This window comes from Doryrhamphus excisus, chromosome 1 (genome assembly GCF_030265055.1).
Source record: "Doryrhamphus excisus isolate RoL2022-K1 chromosome 1, RoL_Dexc_1.0, whole genome shotgun sequence".
Classification (NCBI taxonomy): Eukaryota; Metazoa; Chordata; class Actinopteri; order Syngnathiformes; family Syngnathidae; genus Doryrhamphus; species Doryrhamphus excisus.
In genome coordinates this window covers 32,121,518-32,134,953 of record NC_080466.1, presented here as the reverse complement: position 1 = coordinate 32,134,953, position 13,436 = coordinate 32,121,518, and the positions used below count along the sequence as shown (strand labels likewise).

Sequence of the window (13,436 nt, the reverse complement as noted above, 5' to 3'; positions counted from 1 at the left end):
TTATTGGACAGATTCCTGATGAAAAGCGACATTCCACTGTAGTCCAACAGTCCGTTTATTAATATGAATACGCTTCACTCACAACATGTGTTACTCATTAGCACGTTAGCTTGGAGAGGCTGAAGTGTAAACACACTCTGGAGATGGCTTGTATTAGCGGGCGCAAAGGGAACCAGAACAAAACCTGCTGGATGGAGCTCCTCTTACCGCTTTTACTCTGAATGGCCGACAGTGGTTCCTCCTCTCCGCTCTCGTCATGTCACAGCGCCATCTTTGATACGTACGTGTTTTGATACGTCCACTTCCAAAACAAGCCTAAAGACACACTCCACCGCTGGACATCGTCAGACATGAACACATCTTTGTCTCCTGTGTCTTCTAAAGGTATAAAAAGAGGTCCAAAGGGACACACCTATTCCACCTCCAAGAAGCCACCAAGGCTGCATGTCCATCATGTCAGCTGCTTATGAAGACATTATTATTATTATTATTATAAACATTGTTACGTCCAAGAACTACCTTACTGGCGTAGCGACACCTCGCCTCACCACAGCGGCTAACGCTACATATTTTAGTTTTGGAGGCTATGAGGTTATGAGTGTGGATATTATATTTTAAACATTATAGATATATACAGTACATCCGTACACGTAGTCATGGAAACGCTATTAGACCAGCCTTCTAGCGTCAGTGTAGCATATCTATTGATGGAAGCGCCTCAGTGATTAGGGCTGTGATCAAGGCACCATGACCAGATAGTCACTGTGAAACGACACCCTTTCAAGCTGTTTTTACTCGAGTTGGACCAGGCATTAAAGCGAATAAATAAGCTGAGCAGACAAGGCTGCTCTCATCATGTTTTGCCGTAACAATAACACAATCCGTTATTCCACTTTTTTCAAGGCTTCGGTGGGGAAAAAGGCCTGCAGGGTCCTCGTGGTATGAAAGGCTCCGTCGGTGTCGATGGTGGTCAAGGAGCCAAAGGAGACATCGGACCTGCCGGACCAAAAGGTAACACTGCATGCCTTGATGGGGGCAATGGGGGGCACCCACTTCTCAAATGGGGGCGCTTGTGGAAAGGCCATGAAAAGGACAAATGGACACACGGATATCTTCAGTGTCTCAGACGGCCTCATCATGGCGCCATCATCCATTCATCCATCCATCATTCATCCATCCTTCCATCATCCATCCATTTGTTCATCCATCCATCCATCCATCCGGGGGCAAGGTTACACCAAGAAGACAAATGAAAGGTGCAGACTAAAGGAGTGAAATGGTGGCGGACCAAAGAACATTCCACAGGAGGTTCTTGAGTGAAGACAGATTGTTGCGGCCAAGGAGGGCGTTTGGGGCTGATGGAAGTTGGAGGTGGTGGAGCGGTTGAGGATGTGGTGCTGCCGGAAGGGCGGCTGATGCCGTGGCTGGTAGGTGACCACATGAGGAGGGGGGGCCACGGTGACAGGAAAGCAAATGAAGCCCAGCAGCTTTCATTGGCCACGGACGCTCCTGAGGCAGCCTCTCATTCCATTGATGGGATGCTGCTTTAGGAGAATATTTCTAGTAGATGTTTATGGTGTATACATGACCATGGTGCTGTGCTGCTGTCTGCAGGTGACAGAGGAGAACGAGGCATGAAGGGAGAGAAGGGAGACCAAGGATCCAAAATCGGTGAGTCTGTTTTCCATTGATGCCTGTCGGCATTCCGTCAGCAAAGGTCAGGTTCCAAGGCACAAAGAACCTGACATAGCAAGAACCTACCTTGTCACCGTGTTTCTTTATTGATGTCGTTGATCTTCTCCTTCCTGCTCTTTGCCCATTCTCTACCCGCAGCTGGTAGAGCTGGACATGTTGACTAGACACAAACACCACCTCCATGGTGACAAACGGTGCTCAAGGATGAGCGAGAACAAAGTACAACAAAAGACGGCGGTGACAGAAGGTCACTGGGAAGCTAACCAAGTACAAACTAGAGAAGCACCGGAGAACGCAGACCTCCGCAAAGCGCCGAGCGCCATACCACTTCCTGTCAAAAAATCCCAACTATCCCTTTAAGAAGAGGCTGATGAGTAACAGCAGCACCTGCTCCTCAAGGAGCTGATGAGTTCCTCTGCAGAGCTGGAACCAGACACCAGAGGGCAGCAAACCAAGCAGACTGCAACCATGACATTCTCACCATGTGGCTTGACAACAAAATAAGGGCTATGGCTAGGACTAGGACTAGGACTAGGGCTAGGACTAGGGCTTGGGCTAGCGTTAGGGCTGGGGCTAGTCCTGTACCTAAGGGGCGGAGCTAGACATATTGAAGTCTGTTGATTGCTGGACACGTTTTGGCTTCACAGCCCGTTGTCTTCACAGTGGAGGACACCCTGGTGCGCCTGGTCAACGGCTCAGGTCCTCACGAGGGTCGCGTGGAGGTCTTCCACGAGCGGCGCTGGGGGACGGTGTGCGACGACGTGTGGGACAAAAAGGACGGAGATGTGGTCTGCAGGATGCTGGGATACCGAGCAGCGGCCGAGGTCCATAAGACGGCACGCTTTGGACAAGGTACGCCGCATTTGTAACATGCTTCCTCTGTAAGGCAAACGTTTGAAGACACTTTTTAGAATTTGATTTTTTATTTGTATTATTTATTTTATAATTCGATGCTTTTTTGTTATGATTTTATTGTTGTATTTTATAGTTTGAAGTTATTTTTTCCACTGTTGGATTGGGTACCGGGTAAAGCGGGTGGGGATGCAGCAGTCCCAACAGGAAGTGCCAAGGTGTCGCGTGTGGCTGCAGGCTCCGGTTTCATCTGGATGGACGACGTGGCGTGTACGGGCTCGGAGGACGCCATCCACCAGTGCAAGTTCTCCGGGTGGGGCAAGACCAACTGCGGGCACGTGGAGGACGCCGGCGTGACGTGCGCCACTTAGGAAAAAGCACGCCCACCCCACCATCATCACGCAGGGCTTAGGACCTTGATGACTGGTTGGACGTCCTCGTCCTGCTCCGACACAAAGGTTTTCATTCACGCAGCGGAAGTGCGATGCATAAAGAGACGCCTCGTCAGACTCCGCCAGGAATTCTGTGGAGGAAGCGGGTGGGGTTAAAGGTCAGCTTTGAAAGGACTGGCTCACATGTAATGTTTGAGGGGGGGCACGTCACGTCCATGTGAGGCCTTATTATTATTATTATTATCATTGTGATTATTATGCTGATTACTACACGACACAGCGCTTAGCCGTAGCCGTCCACGCCAGACCGATGCCTCTAATCCAATATCCTAGCAGCCCACTTTTAGCGGACAGCAAAATGGCAGCCAGAAGACTAAAGCAGCGAAAAGAGCGGCCAAAGCAAACACGCAGGCGGTCTCCCTCGCAGCGCTTCTCCTGTCGTATCAGCGGACACAAACAGGATATCCTCCGCTCTCCTTTGCCTGTTTTCTCAGGAAGCTTAGCCAAGTCGATCGTGGCAACTTGGATCGTCGGCCGTGGGAGGAATGTTTTTGCTAGCGGAACGGCATGCTCGCGTGCTGAAGAGGCATCGCGGGCTCAGCCAAAGGACGCTTCCTCGCCGTCGCCTCCTCCTAACCTCGTGGGGCTTCGGGCCTCAAATAACTCAAATACTTCAACATGAGAACATGTGACAACCCTTAACATGTGTCATGTCATACATGTGCTTTTTATTACCGTGTTCAGCATGTGCTGTTCCACTCTGTACTACTAAACTCTGCATACACACCGCTGAGATAATAAAGGTAGACTTGGTTAAAGCAGGTGAACACGCGCTGTCATGCAATCACACGTATGAACATTGCCGTGTCAGGTTTTATTTCTAGAAGCCCTCAAATGAATACGTCTTTTGGGTTTGATCAATAATGAGCGTCACATGTACATTGATGAAACTTGGCAGAACGAGGGCACACGTGTCCAAAAAGGAACAGAATTTAACAGTCTGCTTGCATCGGGGCCCAAGTTGTGCAGTGACCCACCCAGTCCAGGAGATGGCGCTACAGGACTGGCGTACAACAGTATGGACGCACCAGCGGTGAATTCCTCCCAGAAGGGCCGACTCAAACCAAAATGGACTCTAACCAAAGCAAATTTCCCCATAGAAAGTAATGTACGACCAATTCATCGCCCCCAGACACCCATAAATGGTAACACCAAACACTTCATAGACAACCATGTAGCTTCACATTTTTATCATATAAACTTTCTGTACAAAGTTTTTGATGATGTAAAACACGTAAGTGTGACAAACACCACAAAAGAGGAAAACAGGAAGGGGGAGAGACCTTGCCACTGAGGTGAGGTCTTTATGTGAGGTCTCATAATAACACGCTCAAAGTGGGATGGAAAAAAACTCAGATTAAAGAGACGGGTGTCGGCAAGTGGCATGTTTCGCTCCAAGGGTGGGTCCAGGCATCCACAAGACTGCCAGCAACATGGCCGCTGATCCCCACGCCGATGCAGCCTGGCTTCATGTTGTGCTTGCTCATTTCCACGCTGAGTCAGGTGGGAGGATGTGAGCCAGTTGTCATAATAAATGGTGACGGCACACACCAGGGCTCTGTCTGTGTGACTAAATGATTTTTCTCTCAGGAAAAGTGTTTTTAGCAGGTGTAAAAAGGCATCCATGGTGATGTCATCAGCAGGGTTGCAAGCGGCTTTTTTTGGCTGAGATGTGACACGTGTGATTGTTTAGACTACGATACATCCAGTTCGTGTTCCCTGTCTTCATGTTGTAAACATGACCGAGGCAGTCTTCCCATTTACAGCCGCTGTCACATTCCTGCTCCTTGTAGGCCTGCTTGGCCGAGGCACGGCCAAAGGGGACAGAGCGGGGAACAAGCTGTGCTGGGTGAAGACAAAAAAAGGATTGTGTACACATGTAGGGACAAGTGGACGTCTGAATGAAGGTGCTGTCTCTGTGCAGCCAATAAAGACGCTATTTTAATGTCATATATGCTCCATTATTATAATCAGGCATGCATTATGCTTTGTTTTGGTTACTTTATCTGCTAAGTTGAAGTCCATGCACCCGGATCAACAACATTATTGACCTCTAGTGTTGGAATGTTGTATTACAAGGAGGACGTCATCTCATATCCACTTCCGTAGTATGCCCTGCACTATTTAGCCGTCATGATGGTAAGCAGAGTAAGGAAAGATTGCATTGTAAACACACCCTCGGCACACTGCTGAGCGAAGTATTGCTCCAAATCAGGGGTGTCAAACTCCTGCCATGGGGGCGCCGAGACGCTGCAGGTTTTCTTTCCAATTGATTTAAATGAACAACCCTCCTTTGGTTTGAGGGAAGGAGCTGGTCAATGAAATCACCTGCTGGAGAAACAGGAAACAGAAACAGGAACAGCTTGCAAAGAAAACCTGCAGTGCTTCGGCCTCTGTCGACGCATGTGGTCTAAATCTGGACCTGCTTTGTCAAGTGCACCCCCAAAAAGACATGTATGTGTGATAAAAATGTTTTCATTTATAACACCGGTTGTTGTAAATAAACAAGAGAGACAGCTTGTGTTTACCAAATAAAGTCCATCCATTTCATCTCGGTATAGCAGCGTACAACTTTGCTCACCAACATGGCGGACTAGTGTACTCCATTCTGCTGCGTTCATTTAGCGTCCTTGTTTTTTTAGCCTTTATGTCCCTCAGAGGCGCCCGTAGGCTGCTTCGCTCCGTCGACTGTATTTTTTGAACTTTCGGCGCGATTCTTGCTAAGTTCTCGTCGAAGGTAACAGTTTGTGAAGCCGAGTCGAAAAAAGGTAACGTAGAGGTTAGCTGTTTGTTTAAACACTACACTACCAAATACCACTTCTTGTCACCATTGTAACTCTTCCAGGGAAGGTTAGCTGGCTAGTTAGCATTAGCCGTTGTGCTTAATGTTGCGTTGGACAGCACTCGGTCACTCTTAATACTCACTTTCGAGACGTATACATATGCTGTGTGGTTTCTTTTGGACAGAATGGAGGGATTCAAGACCCCCCAGACGTCCAGAGTGAGGAGCGTTGGAAGTGGAGGAGGAACTCCCATCAACATCCCGGCCTCCCCTTTCATGAAGAAGCTGGGCTGTGGGACAGGAGTCAGCGTCTACCTCATGGACAGGTGAGAAGACGGCCAGAAGCTTCGAGAATAAGCAGTGATCGTTTCCTCACATCTTCTATTCTAGACCGGGGAAAATGTCTCCCTGGGCCATCAAGAAGATGAACAGCAAATGTGCCAGCAAACAGGTGCAAGTTTACCAGAAGCGTCTGAACGAGGAGGCCGAGGTCCTTAAAGGAATCAACCATCCCAACATTGTTGGTGAGCCTAGCCTGCGTTCCGCACGTACACGCTGGTGCTCAACAGGTGCTTTGACTGGGCCTGTCACCAGAACTAATGTTGCTAGAGGCCGAGATGAGGAAAACACGCATGCATGTGTCCACATGTCCAGGCCGGCACGTTGATCCTGTGACCCTGTTCCTTGTAAGAATGTAACAATAGTAACTGGTTGGGACAGCACTACACATACCACACACACACACTCTGCAGCCTCAAGAAGTACACACGCAGTGTGCATAGTACGCAGTGGAATGGCACCCAATTTGGAACACAGCCCACGCCTGTCGTGTGACGAGCACTCTCGCACTCAAGAAACTAAGCATGGTGGCGATCACGCAGGGTTCCGTGCGTTAGCCACAGCCAAGGACGGATCCAAGTGTCTGGCCATGGAGTTCGGAGGAGAGCGGTCCCTCAATGACCTGATCGAGAAGAGGAAGGAAGAAGGCCTTCTGGCGTTTCCTGCCGCCCACATCGAGAAAGTGGCTCTTCATGTCGCCCGGGGTTTGCAGGTAGGGCATCCATCCTGTCATCTCATTGGCTGCTTTCTTTCTAAACCATGCCGTCTGCAGTATCTTCACAATGAGAGGAGGCTGCTGCACGGAGACATGAAGTCTGGCAACGTGGTCATCAAGGGAGACTTTGATGCGGTCAAGATCTGCGACGTGGGTGTGTCCCTTCCCCTGGACGAGAACATGAGTGGTAAGAAGAGGGCCTTTTACATGCGAGACAAAGAGATGCTTGTGTCTGACTGCCGGCGGCGTCAGTGTCGGATCCAGAGGCGGAGTACGTCGGCACGGAACCCTGGAACCCAAAGGAGGCCTTGGAGGAGGGCGGCAACATCACAGACAAGGCTGACATCTTCTCCTATGGCCTGACCCTGTGGGAGATGATGACCCTGGCCATGCCTCATATGGACAACCTGGGGGAGGAGGAGGAGGATGATGAAGGTGAGATTCTTTAGAACTCTGGAGAGGCTGCAAGTTTGGTCCTGGATGGGGTGTTGACTAAATGTCCACCCATCCATTTTTTATGCCGCTTATCCTTACCAGGCTCACAGAGGCTGAATGTATTTTATTTTATGATATAAAAACGCTAGAAGTTGATGAATATGACGTTGTAGGAAACTTTCAACAATATCACCAAACTAGGGCCGTGCACTAGTTATTGTTAATGTGTTATGTCCAAATGCTCTGCAGCAGCACCTCAACACTTTGGCTGTACTTTTCAGAGGACTCCATGGAGGAGAGCTTTGATGAGGACGCCTACTGCGCCAGGCTGGGGACGAGGCCCGGCCTGGCGGCTGAGGCGCTGGGCGACTCCTACAGGAGGATGGTAGAGCTCTTCTACGTGTGCACAGAGGAGGACCCCAAGAAGAGACCGTCGGCCGCCCAGATCGTGAAGGTGCTAGAGAGCAACACCCCCCTTGACAAAACAGCAGCAGCCACTCCGGTTTGAATCTCCTGTACTCCTTATTAGCTCCATTTTGCCACATAGCAAGTTATCTTGCTTTTGCAGCCCCTTTCCTTCCGATGTTGGCTGTCGGCTTTGTCAAACAGAAAGCAATCAAGGGGGTTCAAACATGTTTATTAAACCTATTTACACCATAATCCCAAACTCTTTTTCCCAAATATAGACCTGCCAATATGAGTATTTTTCATACGCTGCCCCCTCTTGCATAGCACATACCACTTCCTCATGGAATGGGCCAACTTGTCACTGCCATGCTGGTAGTATGCCATGGCTGACTCATGCAGTGGGAAGGTCATGTCATGGCCGACACCCGGTGACCAGAATACGTCTAACTCCTCTATTCTAATACTCGGTCATAATCAACCACACAACTTGTCTTTTACTCATTTTTTGTAATAAACGATGGACTTTAACTAAAGACTCTTGTGGCCATGGCACATTAAAGATGAAATGGGGGGTTAGCCTTTTTACAATAGTATAAAAATGATGGAAGTTGGGTCAAATCTTTGTAATCCCAAGTTTTCGTATGATTGCTGTTTTTCCTCAAATGTTCCATCCACTCACCAGTAACATATTTACCTATATCTTCTACATGTCAGAGTAGGTTTTTGTTGGGTGTCTGGAACAGCTGAACAAAAGACCGCTTTGCTATAGTCCTAAAACGTAGAGATTAGCAGGCTTGCTATCTCTTCCAACAAATGTCAGGAACACTTCAATGCCGAAAGTTGCCAAAACTTCATGGATAAAAATCTCCAATAAACAGCAAATATACAAAACACAACTACTGGCTGACATTGAACATGTGTAGGCCCAGCCATCTTCTGGAGTCATTCCAGCACAGGTTGGGTGATGGATCGCTTCAGGCGATGAAGTTGTAGACGAGGAAGGCCGCTGTTCCGCAGTAAGCCGTTGCAAAATGTTTGCCGTCCGGCGTCGGATCAGAGAAGGCGATTTCCTCTTTGGTGAGATGGCCGCCATACATGAAGGTGCTCCTTCAAAACAAGACCATCAGCGGGAGTAGACTTATTGAGCTGGTTTCCGCACCCGCCCGAGCCTGGCCTCCTACCTGACTGTGTCCAGCATACGGCGAGCGATTCCCCGTCTCCTCGCCAGGCTCAATACCCAGACGCGACTGACCCCGCACAGCGCCTTCTCCGGGACAGTGGAGCAGCACCACGCCCGGTGCCGGTCCATGAAGTTGTCCTTGGTCATGTCTTTGACCTGTTCCGGCTGCTCCAGGACTCTGAAGGCCTACAGGAGACAGTATGAAGTCAGACATCTGCCGTAGAAAATATGTTTGGAAATATAGAAATGTGTCATATTTATAAAAGAGGGGTGCACGCTCTCGGCAAGCAAGTTACACGAAGAAATGATCTCAAAACCATAGTGGTGCACACCGGCCTGTCGTTACTTCCCGAGACATTTTGCCTCCTGGACTACCTGTCTAATGGGTTCGGCCACGAGGCAGCCCACCACCATGCGCTCGCTGTTGATGAACAAGTAGGTCTTGGCCTGTGAGGGTCTGCTCAGAGTCACCTGCTGGAAACCCAGCTCGTTGTCTGCTACCCGCCGCACATCCTCAGCCTGCCACGCAACACAACACAGACTCATTTGTACAAGCATCATCCACCGTGACGGCCTTTAATGGGAATGAACCTTTTTGATGGCGTATTTGGGATCATCTGGCATGACCATGAGGATCTTTCCATCCCAGAACTCGGCCACCACCCTCTCCTTCTTCCAGCCCTGCAAGACAAACCTTGTTACTCATCTTCTATGTTCTACTCGACTTTGCCGTAGGGAGGCTTACCACAAACTTGATGGAGTCCAGGAGGCACTGGTGGAACTGGTCATGTTGGAAGTGGTCCTCTGGGTTGTCTGCACTGTACACCATTCCACAAGAGCTACAGGTGGTGGCGCCAAACTGCTTCTGACCTGCGTCCTGATGGCCGAAAATGCACCAAAAACACTCAAGTACATGCGACTACTGGACACTGGAGCTGCGACGTTATTGGACACAAACTGGCAGAGAAATAAATAATCCTCATTTCCGCTGACAACGGTACCAGCACATGGTGGCACGACGCTGTCTGGTTTCACCTTTGGATCAGAAATATGCAAATAGACTAGTGCTAGCTCCGGACTACGCGTATGGGAAAGCAGTGACGGGGCGGGAGCAGAGGCTCGGCTTCACCATTACGGCTAGGAGGTCAAGAAGAAGCCTGCTGTAGTCCTTGCCGACCTGGACTACGCAGCTCGCACCTGCCTGATAAAGACCGAGGTCATCACGTACGGCCTCCCCTAAACCATCCACCAGTCAGGAAGGCAGGGTGTCAGTGACTTAAAGTACCTGGCTTCCTGGATCAGTTCTATGGAGCAGGACCGTAGGATAGGGAAGCCACCGGACTTGAGAGCTCAAAATGGCATGAATGATATTTGGAATTCCAATCTAGCAGAGTCCCTTTGGCCTCTTCGACTGTAAATCATGGACCGAGGCTCTGGACAGCGCCATGCTGGAATGCCTTAGCAGTACTAAACCCGACGTAGAGGACGTCCTCTGCCAACGTACGAGGGCGTGGGAGCGGAGAGCTGTGTGGAAGTTCTGTATGCTCCATGTATGGAGGGTTCTCTGTCGGCGTCATGGAGCAATATGGGCAAGGAAGCCCAGAAACATCAAGCATCTGCAGCCAACTTAGCAAGCAAGGTGAAATAGCGGAGGTGAACGTACGATGACAAGCTGGTCATCATCCTGCCTGTCCTTCCTCCTGCGTGCCGATCGCTCCTTGGCCGTGGATGCCGGGCCAGTGGGGGTGCTGCAGGACGGCAGAGGTCGCATGTTCTTTGACCTTTGACATCACAGGGCAGAAGGTTTGTGGTTCGGCACAAAGAAACGAGGCGTGACATTCCCATGAAGAGTTAACGTTGCTCACCTTTTGGAAGCAGAGCTGAAGATGGGATACACAGCGGCCCATTCTGTGTGAACACAATTATGGATTTACTTATGACTATATTAGGACACCTCAGGTGAAAGGGAGGAAATCGTGGCGTTTCTGCCGCTACAGGAGCTTCCACTCATCAGGGAAAATTGCAAAGTGTCTGTGGGAACTTAAGTCTATTTGTGACTCACTGATGGACGACCATCTTCCACCATGAATGAAAAGATTCAGATGATGTAATCTGCCATTAAGCGTGGTGTCCCATTACTTTTGCCCTGTCAGGCCTACCTTTGGGCGGTGTGGAGGGGGCACTGGCAGGCCTTTCATCATCGAGATCCAGAAGAGGCTTGGATGCATCATCCTGGACAAGAAATGACGTCCATGAACATGACGTGAACTTCAACACCCAGAATGAACGTGGAACCTACCTGAGCACTGAAAGACACGCATGTCCCACTGGCCGCTGTTGGGGTCCTCTTTAGCACAACTTTCAGCTCCTTCGTGATCACCTTCTCCAGCAGGACGTCTGGGGAACTAATGATGGGAAGAGGATGCCGTTTTATCAGGGGTCTCCACCAGGGACCTGACTTCTCCAAAGGCCATTAAGCTGCAGTCCACTTATTTAAATCAAAGTCATTTCATTTCATTATGTTTTTCTTTTCTTTAAACCCAAGTCATTGGGTACAGGACGTGTGCAGTACCTGAGTGGGGTCCCAGGCAGGTCCTCCAAGGAGTCAAACCAGTGCGTCGGGTCAAACTTGGTTCTCGGTGGCTCCGTCTCCTTTTTCATGGGTTTGATGGAAGTCTGGACAAGAACCGCACAAAAACACCGTCACTTCCTGCATTAGGCTCCATTAGAGATCCAGTCCTACTCGCCTCTGCTGGACGTTCCCGTGTGTGCTCAGGCCGCTGACTCTTGCTCTTCCCCTGGACGGCGGCCGGCTTGGCGGAGGACTTCTTGTACATGGACGTGGGCTTCTTGGCCGTGCTGAAGAAAGCTGCTCCCACAAAGATCTTAGGTTTGGGCTTGAGGCTGCTGAAGGTGACGGTGATGGCCTTCTTGGGCTCTGCTGGCTTGCTGGCGGCAGCGGGTGATGTTTTAGCGTTGGCATTACTGAAGGAGAAACATTAGATGTGAAGATAACATTAACTCCTATCAGCGTAACGAAGCAGTGGACGAACCTGCTGCGGTTCAGCTTGGACAACTTGATGGTCTTGGTGGAGGCGGCGTAGCTTTTGATGGCCATCGTGCCTGCCGCTATCTTGGTCTGTTTGCCTCCTCTCACTCCCTTTTTGTTGCTTTTCCTAACCGGCTTCTGAACCTGAGCTGGAGGAGGAAAAGGCAGCCATTCCTTCACAGCTTTCCGTTCCAACGGCGTGAGATAGCCTGTCTTCTTGGCGCCGTAGAAGGAGCTGGTAACCATTGCAGGTTTGAATGGAGAGCCTGAGGAGCATGCATAGTCATCATGAAGGCAGCCGCTGCTTCCTGAACTTCTTCCATCAAATACCTGCAGCTCTACGAGGGGATTTCTGTGGCGATGGGTGGTTCTCCATGTTCAAACAGCCGTGTGGCTTCTTCCTAGGAGAGCTCTTCACTGGGGACGTCTGCTCCCTCAAGCCCTTCTTGGCCGGGTGACTGACAAAGACAGTTCCTCAGCTTCAACACCAACAGTTTATGAAGTGTTCTGTGCAGACAGTGGCTCACCCGTCCTTGTCCACAGAGGACAGCTTTCTCTTGCGTGTGGTCATGGGCACCATTTTCTCAGACCTTGCAGTGTTTGCTGGGAGCAATGCAGGATTATGTTAGGAAAAAGCACAGCAGGAAGGTGACACTGAATTATATACAACTAATATAGAAATAGAAAGCTCTTGAATTATTTCATACAGTCGTCACACAGATGTTATGTGAAAATCACCCGCACTGGGTTACTCTACATGTCATAGATGGTGGCCCACTAGATGGTAGATGGCCCTTTCGTTGTCATAGATGGTGGCCCACTAGATGGTAGATGGCCCTTTCGTTGTCATAGATGGTGGCCCACTAGATGGTAGATGGCCCTTTCAGTGTCATAGATGGTGGCCCACTAGATGGTAGATGGCCCTTTCGGTGTCATAGATAGTGGCCCACTAGATGGTAGATGGCCCTTTCGGTGTCATAGATAGTGGCCCACTAGATGGTAGATGGCCCTTTCGGTGTCATAGATAGTGGCCCACTAGATGGTAGAGCCTGTAGAGATGCCGTTTCTCAACCTGACTTTGTTTGAAATGACATTGCTAGCGTGTTAGCAGAGACAATGGGTACAAATGTTGTGCCGAATGGACAATTGGCGCCCAAATATACCTGTCAACCACCGGTACGAAGCAGTTTGCGCACCAATAACTGCTAAACATAAATTATATTGAGCCAAAGCAGCCCAGACGTGACTTATTTGCCTCGTTTTACGTGCAAACATGGATAGAACAATTTCACTTACAGCGAAGTCGTTAGGCGTAAGCTAAAGCTAGTTTTCTAAATAAAACATCGATGTCTAAAATGGCGAAACAACAACTTACCTAAAATGTCGGTGCGGTTCTTCAGACAAATACAAGCTGGAGTCAAGTATGATGGAAAAGTAAGTCAGGCACTGGCGCGTCTCCTGGCCGCCTTCCCTCGCTGGGTTTTGAAGAGCGCGCGCTTGACCGAACCGGAAACGGAATTAGCGTAGCA

General features: G+C 49.7%; 3 protein-coding genes and 1 long non-coding RNA gene across 8 annotated transcripts in view; 2 read left to right on the top strand and 2 right to left on the bottom strand.

Annotated features, from left to right (window-relative positions):
• The window catches only part of scara5 (scavenger receptor class A, member 5 (putative)), a 17,095-nt gene extending 12,175 nt beyond the window's left edge, over positions 1-4,920 (top strand). Inside the window, exons 9-12 of one of the 3 annotated variants that reach the window (XM_058078141.1) lie at positions 904-1,011; positions 1,615-1,671; positions 2,359-2,547; positions 2,728-4,920. In XM_058078141.1, coding sequence (XP_057934124.1) covers positions 904-1,011; positions 1,615-1,671; positions 2,359-2,547; positions 2,728-2,918 — 545 coding nt within the window. In that variant the 3' untranslated portion in view covers positions 2,919-4,920. The remainder of the gene's footprint in view (positions 1-903; positions 1,012-1,614; positions 1,672-2,358; positions 2,548-2,727) is intronic. The other 2 variants (XM_058078130.1, XM_058078151.1) reach the window with 2 other exon arrangements.
• Positions 3,834-6,361, bottom strand: LOC131132551 (uncharacterized). 3 transcript variants are annotated; one of them, XR_009130391.1, is made up of 3 exons: positions 5,528-6,361; positions 5,176-5,330; positions 3,834-4,844 (listed from the first exon to the last, which is right to left on the bottom strand). It is a non-coding gene; the product is annotated as an uncharacterized LOC131132551 (long non-coding RNA). The 3 variants fall into 3 exon arrangements; XR_009130392.1 differs by having other exon boundaries at positions 5,581-6,361; XR_009130393.1 differs by having other exon boundaries at positions 5,925-6,361.
• pbk (PDZ binding kinase) lies at positions 5,605-7,930 on the top strand. Its single transcript, XM_058078201.1, has 7 exons — positions 5,605-5,767; positions 5,967-6,107; positions 6,172-6,305; positions 6,663-6,832; positions 6,893-7,022; positions 7,088-7,270; positions 7,552-7,930. The coding sequence occupies exons 2-7, from the start codon at positions 5,968-5,970 to the stop codon at positions 7,776-7,778; spliced, it is 984 nt and encodes a 327-aa protein (XP_057934184.1). The 5' UTR covers positions 5,605-5,767; position 5,967; the 3' UTR covers positions 7,779-7,930.
• On the bottom strand, positions 7,902-13,436 carry esco2 (establishment of sister chromatid cohesion N-acetyltransferase 2). Its single transcript, XM_058078073.1, has 15 exons — positions 13,283-13,436; positions 12,435-12,510; positions 12,238-12,365; positions 11,912-12,173; positions 11,606-11,843; positions 11,431-11,534; positions 11,158-11,263; positions 11,018-11,090; positions 10,724-10,766; positions 10,522-10,639; positions 9,604-9,735; positions 9,450-9,539; positions 9,234-9,377; positions 8,860-9,044; positions 7,902-8,785 (listed from the first exon to the last, which is right to left on the bottom strand). Exons 2-15 carry the CDS (start codon positions 12,485-12,487, stop codon positions 8,653-8,655), a joined length of 1,809 nt encoding a protein of 602 aa, XP_057934056.1. The 5' UTR covers positions 12,488-12,510; positions 13,283-13,436; the 3' UTR covers positions 7,902-8,652.

Coding starts and splice junctions, on each gene's coding strand:
- pbk (XM_058078201.1), top strand. CDS start 5,968: ATGGAGGGATTCAAGACCCCCCAGACGTCCAGAGTGAGGAGCGTTGGA. Junction 6,108..6,171: donor AGCGTCTACCTCATGGACAG/GTGAGAAGACGG, acceptor CTTCTATTCTAG/ACCGGGGAAAATGTCTCCCT. Junction 7,023..7,087: donor CCTGGACGAGAACATGAGTG/GTAAGAAGAGGG, acceptor CGGCGGCGTCAG/TGTCGGATCCAGAGGCGGAG.
- esco2 (XM_058078073.1), bottom strand. CDS start 12,487: ATGGTGCCCATGACCACACGCAAGAGAAAGCTGTCCTCTGTGGACAAG. Junction 9,736..10,521: donor ATGATGACCAGCTTGTCATC/GTACGTTCACCT, acceptor TTCGGCCATCAG/GACGCAGGTCAGAAGCAGTT. Junction 8,786..8,859: donor CGTATGCTGGACACAGTCAG/GTAGGAGGCCAG, acceptor CTTGTTTTGAAG/GAGCACCTTCATGTATGGCG.